Raw genomic sequence first — 17,653 nt, 5'->3', positions numbered from 1 at the left:
CATATCCCCAGTGCCCCACAAACTGCCTGTCAACAAGAGGTACCCATGAAATATTGCATATTTGTTGAATGACCGAACAAAGAAATGAATACCAACAGAGGATCAGGGTGATCCCTTAGCCTTGCCTATATAATGGAATGGTGGGTCTGCCCAGAGAGAGGAGGGCAGTGCCCAGGTACGCAAAGGCACTCACAAATGTTATACATGAGCCAGTATATCACTCTGCCTTTGATGGCAATATAGGTTATCCATGTTGGCTTTTATGCAGCTAGGCTTGGACAAAGCAGCCAGAAAAAAATCTCATCATATCAGGTTTTACTGTACAGTGTCTCACTCCTGGATTCCTTTTAATTTCCTACCTGTACTTTCTCTTCATTCAACTGCCTCACTCTAACACTATCATATTTAACCCTTATTTTTGTAAATAGATAGGGTAAAGATCTTAAGTAAGGGATTGCCAAATCAAATCCAGTGATTCACTGAAAGGATAATACATCATGTCCAGGTAAAGTTTATTTTAGGGCAAGAAAGATGGTTCAACGTTGGGAAATCTATTGCTATAATTCACTGTCTTAACAGATTAAAGGGGAAAACTATGTGAATTTGTCCGTAAGTGTCAAAAAGACACTTGATGAAAATTGAACACCTGATTCTGACACTCTTAGTAAGCTAGGAATAATAGATAAACAAAGTATTTCAGACCACTGGGCAGTGTGTCAAATTGAGAAACCTCTGGGCTCATCCTATCCTACGATAAATCACTAGAGAATAGGGAAAGATAGAAGAATCTCTGAGAGCAGGTACTTGTTTTAAATAGATAGTATTTTGTCTACATAGTATTGGTCTATTTTGCCATGGCCTTCATTTGGTTCTTTAGGTTTTTTGTCTTTTGTTGTTGTTTTTGTTTTTGCATTGATCTTGTATTTTAAAAGAATGGAAAATATTTATTGCTATATTCACTAATTCCTTTCGGAGAAGAAGATTTTCATCTTGTAATTAGGTACCTTTTAAATATCATGAAATTATTTTTAGACGTTCCCTGAGTTCATGAAGGTAACATGTAAATTTCTCACATTGACTATCAGACGACTTGTAATTATATATTGCCTTCATAAATGCAACCATTATAAATTCTGAAGCCTTAGCCTGAAGCTGTTGAAAGTCATCTGCTTAATCTTGTCATATTTCACACATCAGCTTCATTGCATGGCACCTTTACCTTGGCTACTTAATGTCAATCTCCTATCCTAGCCCTTATAGATGAATGTAACAGTAACTAAACTAAGTTATCAGGGACGCCGTGACCCTCAGCCTTCTTGCCATCCCCATGTCATACAAATGCTGCTGCTCTGATAAGTAGAATGAACATTCAGTTATTTTTCCAATGTCAAATGGCTTTGGAGGAGCAAGCTACAATCTTTTACTCAGTCTTCTTTACAAGCCAGTGTAATATTTGCAAGATGACTAACAGTGAAGTCAGAGGTGCAATCCTGTGACCAGAGGATAGAATCCTCTGCAAAAGTAACAGGACTGTCTAGACAATTAGTGACTCTTGGTTAAGGAGCATTCCGTTAATATCTCTGTGTGGAGGTGAAGGAGAGAATACAGGAAGGCAGAAATCCAGATGAAATTAGAAGAGTCACAAGGGAGGTGATCACATGGCTCAGAGAAAGTATTATTCCATAATAATTACTCACTCTCAACTGCCTTCTCAATATATGCACACCAGCACGAACCCATTATGCTAACCCCTGGGAAGTGTAGTCCAGGACCCCTTATCCACTTATTCCTGCTCACTGCCAGTCTAGTCTACTTTCTACAGCTTCTCTGAGATGTTGATGAATTTTTTTTTCCTTTCTATTACACTGTTCTCCCTAGTCCCTACTCCAGAGTGCTAGAGACTGAATCCGTGCCCTGTACCATGCTATGTTGATGATCAGACGTGATAGACAACAGGCCGCCTGGGAAATGGTAGTGGTCCACTGTGCTTATTTAGCTGAGGCTCAGCTGTCATAGTGTCAGGCAGAGCATGGTGTCAAGACAGGGTTTTCAGTGCCAGCTGCAGTGTAACCTTTTTTCCCTATATTTAATTATATGAAAAAAGTAGGCATTTAGTGCATTATAGTCTGCTTCCATGACAAAGTCTAGGATTAGTTGCTACTGTATTTGCTAGTTCTTGTGAGCTTGGAGAGAAGCTCAACTCCATGGGGTGAAACATTTGCCTTCTCATAAGCTGATTGCAAGTTCCAGGATTATGTTAAAGTGGGCTGCTGTCAGAAAGAAACTTTGCCTTGTTACCCTGAGCAAGGAGCCACATACGAAAATACCCCGACACACAGCTATTCTCATTAAAGTCAGCTGGAAATTTTGGACAAGTCTTAAATATAAATTATAACTTCATTAGCTCATAGAGCTTTCTTGGGAGAAAGTAAATCTAATAAAAATTAGAGGGAACTTAGTAAGTGGTTGCCTTGTTGCTATTTGCTGTGGCTGGGGAAAAAAAGTAATATAATTGTGGGGTTTGCAGCCAATGCACTTTTTTGTTGCGAACTGGAGAGCAATTCAGAGAGCAGATAGGAGGAGGTGAAAAGAGTACGTATGTCTCATTACCACTGCATTGAGAACTCCTTAATTGATGCTTTATGTAAGCATTTCCTGCTGCAGAGTTGGGAGGATCTTTAACTGTTACTGAGAGAGAAAAAGCAGGCTCCAAACCACCATCACAGGTCACCAGGGCACACTACTTATTTGCAAAACTGCGCAATCACCTTCCGGAGAAGGGATTCTTAGGAGAGCTCACCAGACTTACAATGTACAGAAGGCAGATCCAGTAATTGCCAGGAGTACTGTGGGGAAGGAGATGATGGCTTTAAGGGAACTTGTAATTATTGTCGTTGTGATTATTTATTAATCAAGACTTTTAAATGTTGGCAGGAGAAGCAGAAACTGTGTTATCCTACACACCAACATGACCCTCAGTGTGCTCTCTAACCACCTGATTTTTCCAGCATAAGATTCAGTGTTCTATTTGGCTTTTGGGTTTGATCCTCAACCAGAAGTTATCAAATGTAATCTAGAAAGAATGCAATTTAGAGTGTTAGTGCTAAAGAAGGATTAAAAGGATTGTCTACTACAGTTGTCTTTGGTCTGAGATCTTTATTTGGACTTCAGAAAGTCAGTGAACTCCCTAGAGTTATATAGAAAATTTTGTACGCATATGCATTTTTCCAGGAAGAATGTCCATAACTTTAATTAGACTCACAACGAAGTGCTCCCTGACCCAAAAGCGTCTAAGAACCACCAATTCTAGTCACTCCCTCCCACTACGCTACCAGTGAAAAGCCCAACTCCAGAAATGGAGAATAACTTGCCTGAGCCCACACAGCTAGTTAATGATAGATCTGAGAGTTGAAGTCTTTTCTAACTCTTGGTCCAAAACCAACTCTTTGCACTTTACCAGAGTTGTTTTAGCAAGTAGAGGGGCTGTAGGAGATATCAGGGAGACTGTAGACAGTATTGATTTGTACCATAAGTGTAACTTGAACTAGATTACCTTGGAGATCCCTTTCCCCTCTGAGAGTCTATTTCCACTGTTAATAGAGAACAGCATTGACAGAGACGATTAGTTTCCTCCCCCGCCCCCAGTCCATTGGCCTCTGTTGCTAATAACGCTTGGTTGAGGATTATATTAAAATGAGTCTGCATTTCATGAGTCTTTACCAGCTGATGGCTGATAGAAGGGCATCCCCGCCAGGAATGGCTACATAATTTGCAGGGCCCAGTGAAATGAAAACAGAAATACAGAGCCTCTTGTTTAAAAAGTATTACAAACTTCAAGACAGTGACTGCAGAGCATTAAATCAAGTGTGGGGCCCTCCTAAGCATGGGTCATATCCATGAAGATGGCCCTGATCCCTGTTATAAGCTTTGGTAGAGTGGAGGACAAAGAGAAGCCAGCCTGCAATTTAAAATTGGCCACAAATGATCCACAAAGTCAGAGAGTTGGATATTTGTGATTACAGGGACTTTTTGGCTTCTCTGTGAATGTGCTCACACACACATGCACATGCACACACAAATCAGTTTGACTAAAATTACCATCTTTTCCCTTCACCTAATGCCAAAAACCAAAACCAGTTGGCTTTATTTTTTCACTTTCGGACCTATTGTTCTGGCATTGTTTAAGCACGCATTTTCACTTCCAGTTTTCATAACCAAATGACAAAGGAAGGACTGAGCTCTTCAGGGGCATCTAAAGAGTCAGGCAGAGGCAGGTACTCGAAAGCTATGGCAGACCACAGACCAACAGGGGCTATTTTAAGCTGCCAGAAAGAGGGAAAGCCGCTTCAGGATATGCAGTATAATGAGCCAGTGTTCTCAGGCTTAGAACATTATGAGGATAGAAAGCATTGTAAATTTAAGAATCAGAAATCTGGGGTTCCAACAGGTGAGCAGGTTTACCAAGAGGGAAAATGGCTAGGACTTGGTATACTTAAGCTATACATAGTTCAGTAGAGCAAAGACTCTCAAGCTACCACATTCTGCATTTCACATTTCAGTGGCATACCGAGGTTCCATGTTTAATGTACAACATCTGTGCTGCACAGCAGTTGAGGACAAATGTTGGGTGATGTCCCATTGGTTAGTTATATGCAGAAACCAAAACATAACGTGCACAAAGTGGAATTTACACTTGCAACACTCTAAGCAAACTTAGTCTCAGCAAACCAAAAGCCAGTTAGCACAGGAAAACATAAATTGGGCAAATCCATTTGTATTAGTGGCATATGTAGTTGGTTGCTGTATAAGTGACCTAGTACTCCAAAGGCAGCTTGCTGAGTGCATTTTTCACTATAGTGGTAAAAAACCAGCCCTACCTGCTATTCTCCTACAAAGGCAGAGAGAAATACTACCACAGCTTAATCCTGCAGAAAGCATCTCTCTTCAGTTTTACAGCACAGCCTCCAACCCAAAAGCCCAAAATAAAGCCTAATGTCCATAAACATATGGTACCAACCTAATAAGAGCATTTATTTACTCACTCCTTCATATATTTATCCGATATGCACCGATCACTTTTGAGTGACCAATGCTATGCTAGATGCAATGTTGTACTGTGCTAGGTGAAAGAAATTTGCAGTCAAATTTCAACTCTAATCAGAATTCAGTAGCCAAAGTGATATCCACAGAATTATCAACTAGTATAAACATGAAGCAAATATTTTACAGTTTTCTAATGTGCTGTTAACTCTTTGTTTGCAGTATCTGTGGGATATGAATATGAAACGTGCCCTGACTTTATTCTCTGGGAGCAAAGGACAGTCGTTTTACAAGGTTTTGAGATGGATGCTTCTAACCTAGGAGGCTGGTCTTTGAATAAGCATCACATTTTGAATCCTCAAAGTGGTAAGTAGCTTTTTAAATTTGTATGAATACTACTTTCCTAATGCTGTATAATACATATTCATTGCAGAAAATTTGGAAAGTACAAGATAAAAATTACTTGTGAGAATACTACTTAGAGATGACCGCATTAAACATAATAATTCTATTTTGAATTACTCTTAGTGTGGTAAGAATCGGAACACTCTCATCTTAATCTATCCCTTCTTTGGACCACTCTCCCTGCTGTTCTCCTTGTTTGCGATTTAAATGTTAAACAAATCAGGAGAAGGGAGCAGAGGTGGCCCCTGAGTTTGTGCTTTTCCCAGACAAACTGAGTTTGCTACCCTGGTTATAACTCCTTCATCCAAGTTCCTTCACCTACTGTTGCATCTTAGTGGGAAACCCGTCACTGGTGTTTTCATACAGCTTTCCTCTGAGCGTCTACTGTGAAATCATATCCCTTTTCATCTAAAGAGACAGATTCTGAACAAGCTATAGTAGGACGTGTACATTGGGTTATTTTTCCAGAATTGGGGCTCAGAATGTATTGAGGCCCCTACACACTTCCATCCAGCCATCCTTGTATCCATCCTAACTTTGTGGAACAGGTGGTTAAGGCGAGGCGATCTTATAAGGCCATGAACTGACCAAACTAAGAGATCCATTTTATAATCACACCCATGATATCACTTCATCTGTACTATAGCCAAATCAGCTATGTCAACCAGCCCCACAGGCTGAGAAACTTTGAATGGCAAAGCTAACCAGATTTACTTCAACCATAGAAAGAGACCGCCTACTATAGTCCCAGTGTGGGACTCTGAAGGTGAATGAGTCTATTGCTGTATGCCCCCATTATACCTGTTTCCCCTCCTTCAAGGAAGATTCTGAATTCCATATCAAACAGTTTATTTTTTTTTAAGAGCAAAGATTCAGGCTGAGATATAAAAGGTCAACTTTTTTTCTGTTGTCAAAAGGAAAGCCACAGTTTTAAAAGTACAAAAATGAAAGGGCAGATGCCACTTATTAAATTATTAGGTTTTTTGTTTTGATTTGAAAGAGTTTGACATTTTAAGCAGCCGTTTCTTTTCCACTCACTTTTATTGGCTTGTATGGATTGTCTCTTTCAAATGCCTGTCATTGACATTAAACACAAAGTGGGAAATGACCTCAATCGAGCCAGCCCCCAGCTGTGTGCTCCCAGTCTTGTATCCTCTTACCATTTGCTTCACACAGACTTGAAACATTCAGAACAGAAGGGAGTCATTCAGAAAGTTGGCTTTGGGGGGGGGCCCCTGATTTTCACAAATGTGTTATCTCCACCCCTAATTCACCAGTAATTAGTTTTTAGGTAATAGGCATCAAGTGATTTCTGAGAATTTTTAACAGCTTTATTGAAGTATAATTTATACATCATAAAATTTACCCATTATAAATGTACACTTCAGTGATTTTTAGTAAATTTGTAGTTGTGCAACCATCACCAAAACCCAGTTTTAGAATACTTTCATCACCCCCAAAAGATTTTATGTGCTCATTCACAGCCCCACTAAATCTGCTTTGTGTTTCTACCTTTCTGAGAAATTTATTCTGAGAAAGAAGCCTTCCTTTGGATAGTCTTTTAAAAAGGAACATTTGTTCATTTTATCATCTCATTTGTAGATGTGTATTTCCAACCAAGAACTCATCACACTTGCCGGGAAACAGATCTGAAGCCAGCTCTGCTGCTGCCTTTCAGCCTGACCTTGGACACGAAAACCTCTCTTGGGATGTTTTCGAAGTCTAAATCCCACCCACAAAGGCAGTTTTAGAGGCAGGAATGATAAGTGTGATGGAGCAGCTTTGGGAAGACCAATTTAGAAAGCAATGCTCTTTCCCCCTCGGGTCAGACAGTCTTTTCTGACTGATTAAGCTGATTAAGGCAAGAGCAACATCTCTCCAAATTCCCCCACTCCGCTTCTCTCTGGAAAAAACGTAACTCTTTAGGCATCCTGCTTTTTTGATCAGAGACAGATAGCAGATTAAAAACAAGAATCTATCTTCCCCCAGTTTCCTCTCACTGGTTAAAAAGACACCTGTAATTAGACTGGATGTCTGTTGCCATTCTATTCTTCAGTTTTCTTTGGCTCCAAAATCATTATGCAATGGGTAGTTTCTAGCAGGCAGTGTTTTCAGACCATTTGTCATTTCCATTGCTGCAATTATATTTACCTGACAATTAACCATTGGTTGTGGAGAATTGTTTCCCAATATTAGGCCTGATATATAAAGATGGTTCTGATTTTCACTGAGATAAAAACATCAGAAACTTGTGGTTTTCAACATTATTCCTTTTAAGTTCATCTTCTTAGTGATTATAAAGAGGGTATATTCATTCATTTTAAGAAAACTCAGTTCTTTAAAATTATAAGAAAGTTGTGCATATCTGTTACAGAACTAAGCTATTTGTTTGGTATATCTTTTACCAAACATATCCCCTAGGGTTTCCTGCCAGTCGAGTGTTTAAAATTATTAAAAAGAACAATCTAGGGCACTAAGTGGGTATTGTCATCTGTCTCAAAATTGGTAAAGAATTTCTTTTAACTTATCCTCCAAAATAGGCCAGTAGTTTGCCGACAAATGGTTTTACTGGGAGGAGAAGTAAGTGTCCATTGATCACACTGGCATACCTCCCAGTATGTGTTTATATCCTCTCAGTCAAGTACTAAGAGAAATATGTGTTGTGTCTCTTTGTTGTTCATAAATCTGAAAAATGGTTTCTTCCTTGAAATCAGCATAAAGCACCACCCACTGGCTTTCAAGGAGATTTTTTATTTCAGACATATTTATAAGCATCAAAAGAAGTTCTGAACAAAGTAGCAAGAGGGTATGACTAGTATGTTTAAAAGTGTGCTTACCTTATTATACAATGGGCTTGGCTTTTTGGCAAAGAAAAGGAAAACTTTGAAGACAAAATGTGCAGTAAGCCCCATTCAGTGAGGTTTCGTTAACTGTAAACAAGATACCCAATCCTTAGCAGGAAGTTGGCCTTCACATAAATAATGTGTGTTGTCCTAGGATCATTTGATTCCCTTTTCAAAATGAGCATGTGTGGCAGAAGAAACTGGAAAGGAGGCAGCAGTAATTGATCAAGATTTCTAGGAACATAAACAAAATATTTTCAAAGCAACATTTTGCAAAAGAATTGGTGTTAAATCATGGTTGCTAGATGGTATGCCCTGGTTCTGTGTAATGGAAGGTTAAACAGATTCTTGAAACAACAAAAACACCCTTCAAAATGATCTATTTTTCCAGGGCAATACAAAAGGGGTTTGCCCATTTTTGTTTTGATTGCTTCAGCTTTAAACAGAAATGGTAATTTCAGTACACGGGCACTTTATTACCTTGCATGAAAGCCAGACATCAATTGTTGAGATGTAATCAGAAAGTACATTGCCTTATGTTTTATTTCCTTTAATCATTCTTCTTCTTTGATGGAGTGTTGGGCTTTCTAATAGAAAAGGGGAGTTTTAGAATTGCAGGCTTAGAAGAATGGTTTAGAATAGCCATCTTTAGTTCTAAAATTGCCAGGAGGCTGGTAATAACATGTCATTTTGAGGGTAATTGTTAACTATACCATTATATTGATATAAAAAAATGGAGATCTACCTGTGAAAATAGATGTTAATAGCAAATCTGGTATTTCCAAGCCAATAATTGGAAAGATTTTTGAATGATATACACTATAGTGCATTGCTGAAATACTGACATGCTAAACAGTGGTTTCCTCATTTATTAAAGAACATATCATAGTCTCGTTTGTAGAATATTCTGTTAGCAATCATCGGGAGATTTCTCTTCAATGATGTTGTGCAACTGTCATTCCAGTTCTCATTCACCTCCTCCTAATTTATTTGAATTACAATATTGACCACACTGCAATTAAATGTTTTTTTGAGAAAAGAAATTCCTATTCATCTTACTTAATTAACTATTCTAAATCTTAAGAAAGGTCCCTACTACCTAATAAAGTTATTAATAAAATAATAAGAAAGTGGTGATCCTCAAGATATCTCATAGTTCTGTAATAAAAGACCAATTTGTTAGGGCATAAACTCACAGCTGCTCCTGCAAATCATGTGTTGCAAAAGTAGCCAGAAATCACCCTGGAAGGAAAAGTAAAAATGCTTAAATTTGAAATCCAATACTATATGATGGATGGGATTTCTGTTTGCTGGAAGGCCCTTTCCAACCATATATTCCACCATGGTATTATAGCATGTTTTACCCTCTTGTTTATTTTTGCCAGCAATGTTCCTACCTCAGAGTGACCAATAGTTTCTGTGGTAGGACTGTGGTACCCAAAGTTGGAAGAAAACTAAAGAGACATTTCAGGAAATGTTTAGGGAGAATAACAGGCAATGCAAGGAGATAGACAGCAGGGGGAAAGGGAGAAAAAAATAAGGCTTAACTGTATAACTGCATTCATTCATTTGCTGTCAGTGACTTCAGTCTGACACATGGGCATGCCTTCCCACAACATGGATGTTTCACCTGCCCTGGCTCACTCTGGGCTGACTTGAGCTATTTAGCACAGCAGTACTTGTTCCTCGGATTTTCTGCCCAGGCTCAGCAGGTTTGCAAAATCATTGGAATTTAGACAAGGAAACTACGAGAAACTCAAAGCCTATTTTCAACATTTACTGAGCACTTATAATGATTTGGCCACAGGGATTGGCACTAAAATACAGAAAGGAGTAAGACAGAGGATCTGCCTTCAAGGAGCTCATTCATGTTCTAATGGGAAAGACAGAGAAGTAATAAAAACTGTATCACACATGTGGTAAATGTTATAACAGAGCTATGGAAAACAAACTATGGGCGCACAGAGGAGGGAGTAACTGACTCTGCCTGGATGGAGCATTGAGGAAAACTGGAGCTGAGCTTTAAAGGATGAATAGAACCTCCCCAAGCAGACAAGATGAGGAAGGCATTCAAGATAAAGACAATAGCATGGACAAAAACATAGAGGAATGGAAGTAGGTGAAAGTAACCATAAGTAGTTTGTTCTGGCTAGATCTCAGGATATAGATGAAAGCATGATGAGAGGGGAGACTGAAGAAGTAGTCAAGGGCCAAATCATGAAGGACTTTTTGTGCCTTAACAATAAGGAATGTGCCCTTTATCCTAAAGGGATATGGAGCTATTGAAAGGTATTAAACCACAGACTGAAATAATCTCTATGGCAGGAGTGGGGACGAAGATCTGGAAATGGATATGCATGGAGACCAGGAGACCAAGAAGTTAAGAAAAACTAAACTAATGTAGGAATAGGGGAGAAAAAACTGGTTTCAACACATTTTAAGGGATAGACTCAATGGGAGTTAATGATTAATCAGGTTTCAGGAATAGGGGGAAAGAAGAGCCATGGTGATGTCCAGATTTCCAATTTAGGTAATTGTATGCATGGTACAACCACTCATAAGATGATTAGGGAACACAAGAGGAAGAGCAGGGTTTGGGAGTGGTTGCAGAAAAATAATGAGTTCAGTTTTTATATGTTCGAGTCTGAAGTAATTGTGGGGGGTCCAAGTAAAGAGGTCTAGAAGGAAATTGCATGTCAGTTAAGAACTCTGGATGGGAGAAAGTTTCAGCCTATAGAAATGGGAGTTAAAGCTGTGGGTATGGATGAGATTGCCCACACAGAATGTCTGCAAAGCATTTTCATAAGTCAGTATCTCTATTTCCTGCACTGATGATAGTGCGATATGGTCCAAAAGAGTGGAAAATTCAAGTTTCTTTCATATTTCTTTGAAGTGCATTCTTGCAGTAGGATTTCTTTTCTTTTCACAGAAGTAGATTACCTTCCTGATTGTGTTTTGCTAAGGTTAATATTAAAATTGACTGATATTCTCTTTTCAGGAACTGGTTTCATAGTGAGGGTAATTTGAAGTCAGACAGGTATGTGCTAGGCATCAGAAAAGAGCCAGCCAGATATGAAAATGTAGCCACAGATGATTCACAGAGCCCAGAGTGAATAGGTCATTAAAAGTTAGTCATCAAATGCTTTATTGAGTCATTTAGAATCAACATTACAAGGACTGTAATGTTGTAATTACAACATACATAATACTGTGAAGTATTACCCTACTTCACAGATGGACAAACTGAGGCAAAGTATTATGCTACTATTTGTTGTGGTTATGCAGTTAAACAAAACCGAGGAAAGTGTGTGTTTCACTCTCAGGTTCTCTTATGCCAGGCCAAAGCTCCTTCCTGCTTTGAATGATGAAAAATAAATTAAAATATTGCTGAGATTATTTTGTGGTAATTGCTTTTCTTAAATTCTCTTTTCGTTTTCCTTGAATCTAGGAATCATACATAAAGGGAATGGAGAAAATATGTTCATTTCCCAGCAGCCCCCAGTCATATCAACCATAATGGGTAATGGACACCAAAGGAGTGTAGCCTGCACCAACTGCAATGGCCCAGCCCACAACAACAAACTCTTTGCTCCTGTCGCCTTAGCTTCTGGCCCTGATGGCAGTGTGTATGTTGGCGACTTCAATTTTGTAAGGAGAATATTTCCCTCGGGAAACTCCGTTAGTATTTTGGAATTAAGGTAAGTCTTCTCTAATCTCTATATATTTGCTTAGCAGATAAAGCAAAAAGCAAGATAATATGAAAAGACAAAGCATTGCCAGTAGAAGCAGAAAATGTAGTTGCCCCTATTGTAGCACTGAGTTAAGATGCAGGAACAGGGACAAAGGTCAACGTGCTCACTCTTCCTACTTGAAGGATTGATCCTTTGAGCACTACTTTGGAGAACCAGGAAGTGTTAACATCCCTGTATGTATGTCCTTCCCTGTAAACAGTGCTGACACTGAAATGGATCTCAATACTTCCAAGCACTCAAGTAAGTCACTCATTCGCTGCTGGCCACTGTGAAGACTCATCAAAACTCTTCCATTCTAGTTGGGAGAGGTATTGTCAGATCCAAAAGGCTAAACTTCATAAGTTTTTATTTCCAATCTTTGGAAATGGTCATTTCATAAACAAGAAAATGGAAATCTGGTTTTCATGGCATGATAAAGGAGGGAGAAATGGTTCTTTACCCTTAAAAGCCCTACCCCATGATAATTAAAGCATTTATCTTTAGATTTTCCCACATGGTTTAGGAATTTTCTTGAGAGTACAAAGTATTTTGACACTTTTTGTAAGGAATTCGTAGCTTTTAGTATTCCATATCCTGAAGTTCCACAAAGATTATGACTAAATTGACTGTGGCTTAATTTGCTTATTTCTTCCCTTTCTCAGATTATAAGACACAAATGTGTATCTTCTGGTGTTATAGAAAAGGGAAGCTTCAACTCCCGTCTCCTTAAGAATAAACAAACCTGTTTCCTTTCCCCTGGGTAAACTGGTAGAGCCTTCTTTCTAATTAGTTATGACAGCTATATTCCTGACACATGCCTCTGGAACATTTGGCTTAAAGTTTCTCTGTGTTCAGAAGATCTAGATGCTATCCCATGAACTATTCCATAAAACAATTTTTTCTTCAGGCATCTCCTCAATGACCTGACAAATAGTGACCAAATATAGTGACTAGAAGAGCATAGACATTGACAGAGCAACTTGTATGTGCATGGCATCATCAAAGCCAATTAAAACACATGAAAAGTCTTGGGTCATTTTCATTTAACACTTACTTTCACACAAGCATGTGAATTTAAATACATAAGGGCATTTCTCAAAATTTTTCAGATTCTCATGCTTGCTGTGGAATATACCTCCATTTTCTAATACTGAGTGTTATTCCCTAACACCTAGCTGGGGAAATCTTCTAGTCCCAAGCCCCCATCCATTTTTCACATTAATTCACTCCAGTTTTAATACATTTCTTAATTATAGTAGCAAAGGCTGTCATAGGGAAGAAAGCTGTTAAATCCTTTAGCTAATGAAAAAACAGACTGTAAAGTTAAGACTTTATAATAAAGACAAAGCACTTTTAGAGAGTCTAGAGAGGTACTAATTCATAGCACCCTACCCTAATCAAGTGTTCATGTACCTCAGAATGTTACACCTCATGGGGACTTGTCATTTCCAGCAGCATATCTCTTTGGGCACCTACTTACTGGAAAGTCAACAGGAAGGCCAAGATGGCTGGTTGTATGTCTGGATGTGGAAATGATTTATACAACAGTCCACATTGTTTTCAAAACCCTAGGGATGCTCTATCTATATAATGCCAGATATAGATGGGAGCGCTGAACAATTCATTCAACATCTGAATGTTTCTAGTCATCCAGACTGTCAGGTAGACAGAGACCTTTTCTTGCTGAGTCTACATAGTTAACCCTATAAAGCCTGTATAGCTAACCCCTATATAGCTAACTCCTCAAAGGAAAAACAGTAAAATTATCTACAAAAACAAAACAAAAAATTATATTAATATTTTTTAAACTCCAGCTAAATTTAGTCCTTTTCTTTGTAATTTAAACGTAAATTTACCTAAAGTGGAGCAATTGTCATTTATTGATGAGATTCTCTCTTGGTCAAGGATCCTTAACAGTTTACAAATTTGCATTTTAGTCCAAAGTACCTTATGATCTTCAATACAAAGCCATTCGAAGTATAAAATAGAATAACTTGGACTCTAATTGCAAACTGATTTTCACAGTATAAAGAAAAATTAGTTTCTGACAGTTTGAAGTACTATCCAATGCCTGTATTCATTCTTATTCCATGACACTGTTTTGTCTCATTGTCTCAGCTCTTCACTTAGGCATGCACACACTTTGAATTCACACATCAAGGCTCTCACTTAGCTTGAGAGCTTTTCTCAAGCTAGCCGGCTTTTCTGAGTTGAGATCCTTTAGAGTAGTTCTTCTTAACTTTTTTTTTATTAGTGTTAGACTCCTTTGAGAATCTACTGAAGGCTATGGACCCTCTCCCTAGAAAAAACAAAATCACACAAATTGGCATATGTGATTTAAGGGATCGCATTTTTTTCCCTTCCTTAGAGTTCCCTGCCTCCCACTGCCCCACCAGCAACCAGTCCCTGTAGATGAAGCCCTTTTATAGACTCATGGTTAATATCCCCTGCATTAGGTTCAAGGAGAAAAGGCAATTATTTCTTCTCTATTCCAACACTCCTGTGATTGGCCATCAAAGAAATAAGCTAATGGAATATACGTGATCATTTTGATCTAATTGACAGGTAACTCCCTAACTGTTTGACTGTATTCAAAACCATCAAACCAGTTTATGTCAGCACACATTAGCTGTCATTAGCTGTCATGTTTACTCAGAAGCTAATATAGCTCTTATTAGATTCACTTTAAAAAAAAAAAGCATCTATCCTGATCAGTTGCCTATATGTGTACTGTACATTGTACATATAATTTGTGGATTTATATATTTGCTTTATAAATTTTCCAAATTTAAACTTCCTGGAGAGAAATAAGTTGATTTAATAAGGCTGTGCTATCTTAAGAACCATAATGTTCATTGATTCTACTGTATTTAGATAAAAACCTCACTTCGTACCAGTATTTTTCTTAAGATCAGTTAATTTAATTGCTCTGTGCCCCATGCAAATTAGTCACTTTACTTGGTTGAGTCATCTGTTTCCTTGGAAACACAGACTAATATAGCCATTATGTTATTGGTTGTATTTAAAATTGTGAATGGAGAAGCAATATTGTCAACAGATTATTGTAGAATGGGATAGAGAGCCTTATAGATTTTGATCCTCTGCCAGGTTATTCATTATGTAACTGATGTACTATGTTCTCTAGTAGTTCTCTTCCTTATCTATAAAATTGACTTCAGGTTTATACTTGAGCATCCTCTTACATGACACATACAATTTAACCTGTTTAGAGATCCACAGTTGTGTAGCTCTCAGCCCAAAGTTTGATGACATTTTGGGAGGACATATAGTTTGCCCCTAATGGATGCCCTTCTAGATCCTTTTGTTTCATATTTGGCCACATCGAGTAATTCCAGATGTCCCTTGGCAGTTTAAAGATTGGAAGACTGTAGATATTTTCTGCCTCAGCCCTATTGATCCGAAATGTTTCCAATTGAAACATCTGACCTCAAAAATAACTTCATTTTCATTGGTTGCCAATCATTTATTTCCATTGGTAGAACAAGGAGGAAAAGGAAAAGTCAGCAATATCACTATCATTAGAAATCTGCCAAGAGAAACAATATTATTTCTTATTATTTAAGTATATAGTACCCCTTTGCCTGTTTCCTGCAGATTTCATTCGTATGTATGCATCTTAAAGCTTCCTTCCAGTGGGAGATTGAGGTAAGATAATAAAGAAGGAAAGCTGATAAGATCATGCAATTAAACCTCTGCGACTTTAAAAATACATCCTTGAAAAAAATTTTAAGATAGATTCACTTCTATGTGAGATAGTTTAGGAGTTGGTTTCGCTAGGAATTTGCTCCATATATGCAGACACACACACAGATTTCAGTGGAACAAAAATGACATCACAGATTTGTGAGCTTAGTATTAGAAGGATCCATGAGGGTATCAGGTCCAAAATTGTGCCCATTCCATGCCTGATGGTTTGTTGTCTCTACACTGATCTCTTTCAATCACGGGAAACGTCAATACTTCTCAAGATCCGTTGCATCTTTGGACTGCTCCATTAGAAAATTCTTCCTTATATTCAGCCAAAATCTGCCTTTGTGAAAAATTCACTCAGTAGTGGCAAATGGTAGCATCTAAAACAGTACAGAAGTCACTTCCCTCTTTTACCTGACAACTTTCACAAGTGTGAGGAGAGCTGTCATAGGTTCCTGAGCTTTATCTTCCTCAGTCTAAACATCTACAAGTCCTTCAACTGTTTCCCATCAATTATGACTTAGTTGACTTTTTAAATTGTTATAGCCTCAGGACCACTTTTAAGTTTTCTGAAACCAACAGGGATAATTATGTAAGTAAAAATAGGAGACACCATATCAAGTGCTTTGCAAGAATTCAAATATGTAATATCCCCCTGTACCCCTCTCATCTTCTAATTTCACAACTCTATTAGAAAACTCATTAAGCATGACTGGAAATGATTTATTCTTTATAAAAACCTCATGCTGCTGTTGTTCAAGATTTTGTTATTCTCCAGATATTTGTTTTGTCCTTCCCTTAAAAGTGAAAGAGATAAGAAAATAAGAGCCTGGCAAATGCTTCTTGGTATCTTGAGTAATTTGGATTCAACAAATGTCAATGTGATATGAAAATTTCTCTTGAGATTTTCCTGTTTCTTTTCCAGCAACTGCTTAATGTTTCATACATTGTGCTCTGGACTTGATTCCTGTCATTGACTGGGAATGGAGTAGAACTGGAATAGCAGCCATTTAGGGGCAGTTAGAATGCTGAGAGGCAGGAGAACTTGTAGAGCTCTCCGCTGAAGGAACAAATGGAAATGGAGCTTTGAGAGCTCTACAAATATCTCAGAAATGGCCATGAACCATCCTCTTGTCAACAGCATTGGAGCTACAAATGCTAGAAACACTACATGTAGATGAAATAGGTGGTTACCTCCCCAGTTTGATCTCATGTATTAGCAGTGGTACTCAAGGATTCCCTCCACCTCACCCAAAGACATCTTCACTGGCCTTCCATGGTGCCCAAAATTTTCACTCTAAGAAATATGTTCCTTTGAATTGAAACATTGCATCTCTAAGATTTCCCAAAACATGAACCTCTTTTAGAATGGTTCATCAAGCTAAAAGCATTCACGAGTCCCTTGATATGGATTCATTTATCAGATTGCTTTTCAAAGGGACTGCTAGCTGAAAACAGGGCCCTAAAACAGGACAGGTAAGTTGTGATAAGGGCAAGGAACAGAGCCAGAGCATGGGGGAAGGTAGTCTTGGATGAGGGTCGCTGGAGTTGGAAGACCTGAGAAGTCAGTGACAGTCAGGAGTGTGCTCTGATGTCTAAAGCAAGAAGACCAAGGAAAGAGGAGCAAGAAAGGCAGACCATTCTTCAATGTCAAATGTTTCTGGCCAGGAATATGAAAAGAAGCTGAGAACAGCATGAAGAACAAGTAAAGGGCTGCAGCCACCACAGTGCAGGCCAGTCAGAGTCTCATGATGCCAGGTCACTAGAAAACAGCTCCAAAATTGGCGTATGTCCTCTTTTCCATCCCTTACCTCACAAAAACATAAAAGGAATAGATGGTACATTATGTTAAGTGGAAGAAGCTAGACATAAAAGGACAAATATTTAACGGTTCAATTTATATGAAATATCCAGAATAGGTAT

General features: G+C 38.3%; 1 protein-coding gene across 1 annotated transcript in view; it reads left to right on the top strand.

Annotated features, from left to right (window-relative positions):
- The window catches only part of TENM1 (teneurin transmembrane protein 1), a 334,457-nt gene that overhangs the window by 204,634 nt on the left and 112,170 nt on the right, over positions 1–17,653 (top strand). The window contains exons 15-16 of the mRNA XM_034950131.4: positions 5,263–5,406; positions 11,737–11,986. Coding sequence (XP_034806022.2) covers positions 5,263–5,406; positions 11,737–11,986 — 394 coding nt within the window. The remainder of the gene's footprint in view (positions 1–5,262; positions 5,407–11,736; positions 11,987–17,653) is intronic.

The sequence above is a fragment of the Pan paniscus genome, chromosome X, assembly GCF_029289425.2.
Source record: "Pan paniscus chromosome X, NHGRI_mPanPan1-v2.0_pri, whole genome shotgun sequence".
Taxonomy (NCBI): Eukaryota; Metazoa; Chordata; class Mammalia; order Primates; family Hominidae; genus Pan; species Pan paniscus.
The sequence above is the reverse complement of the archived record's forward strand: the minus strand, read 5'-3'. Positions and strand labels throughout refer to the sequence as shown.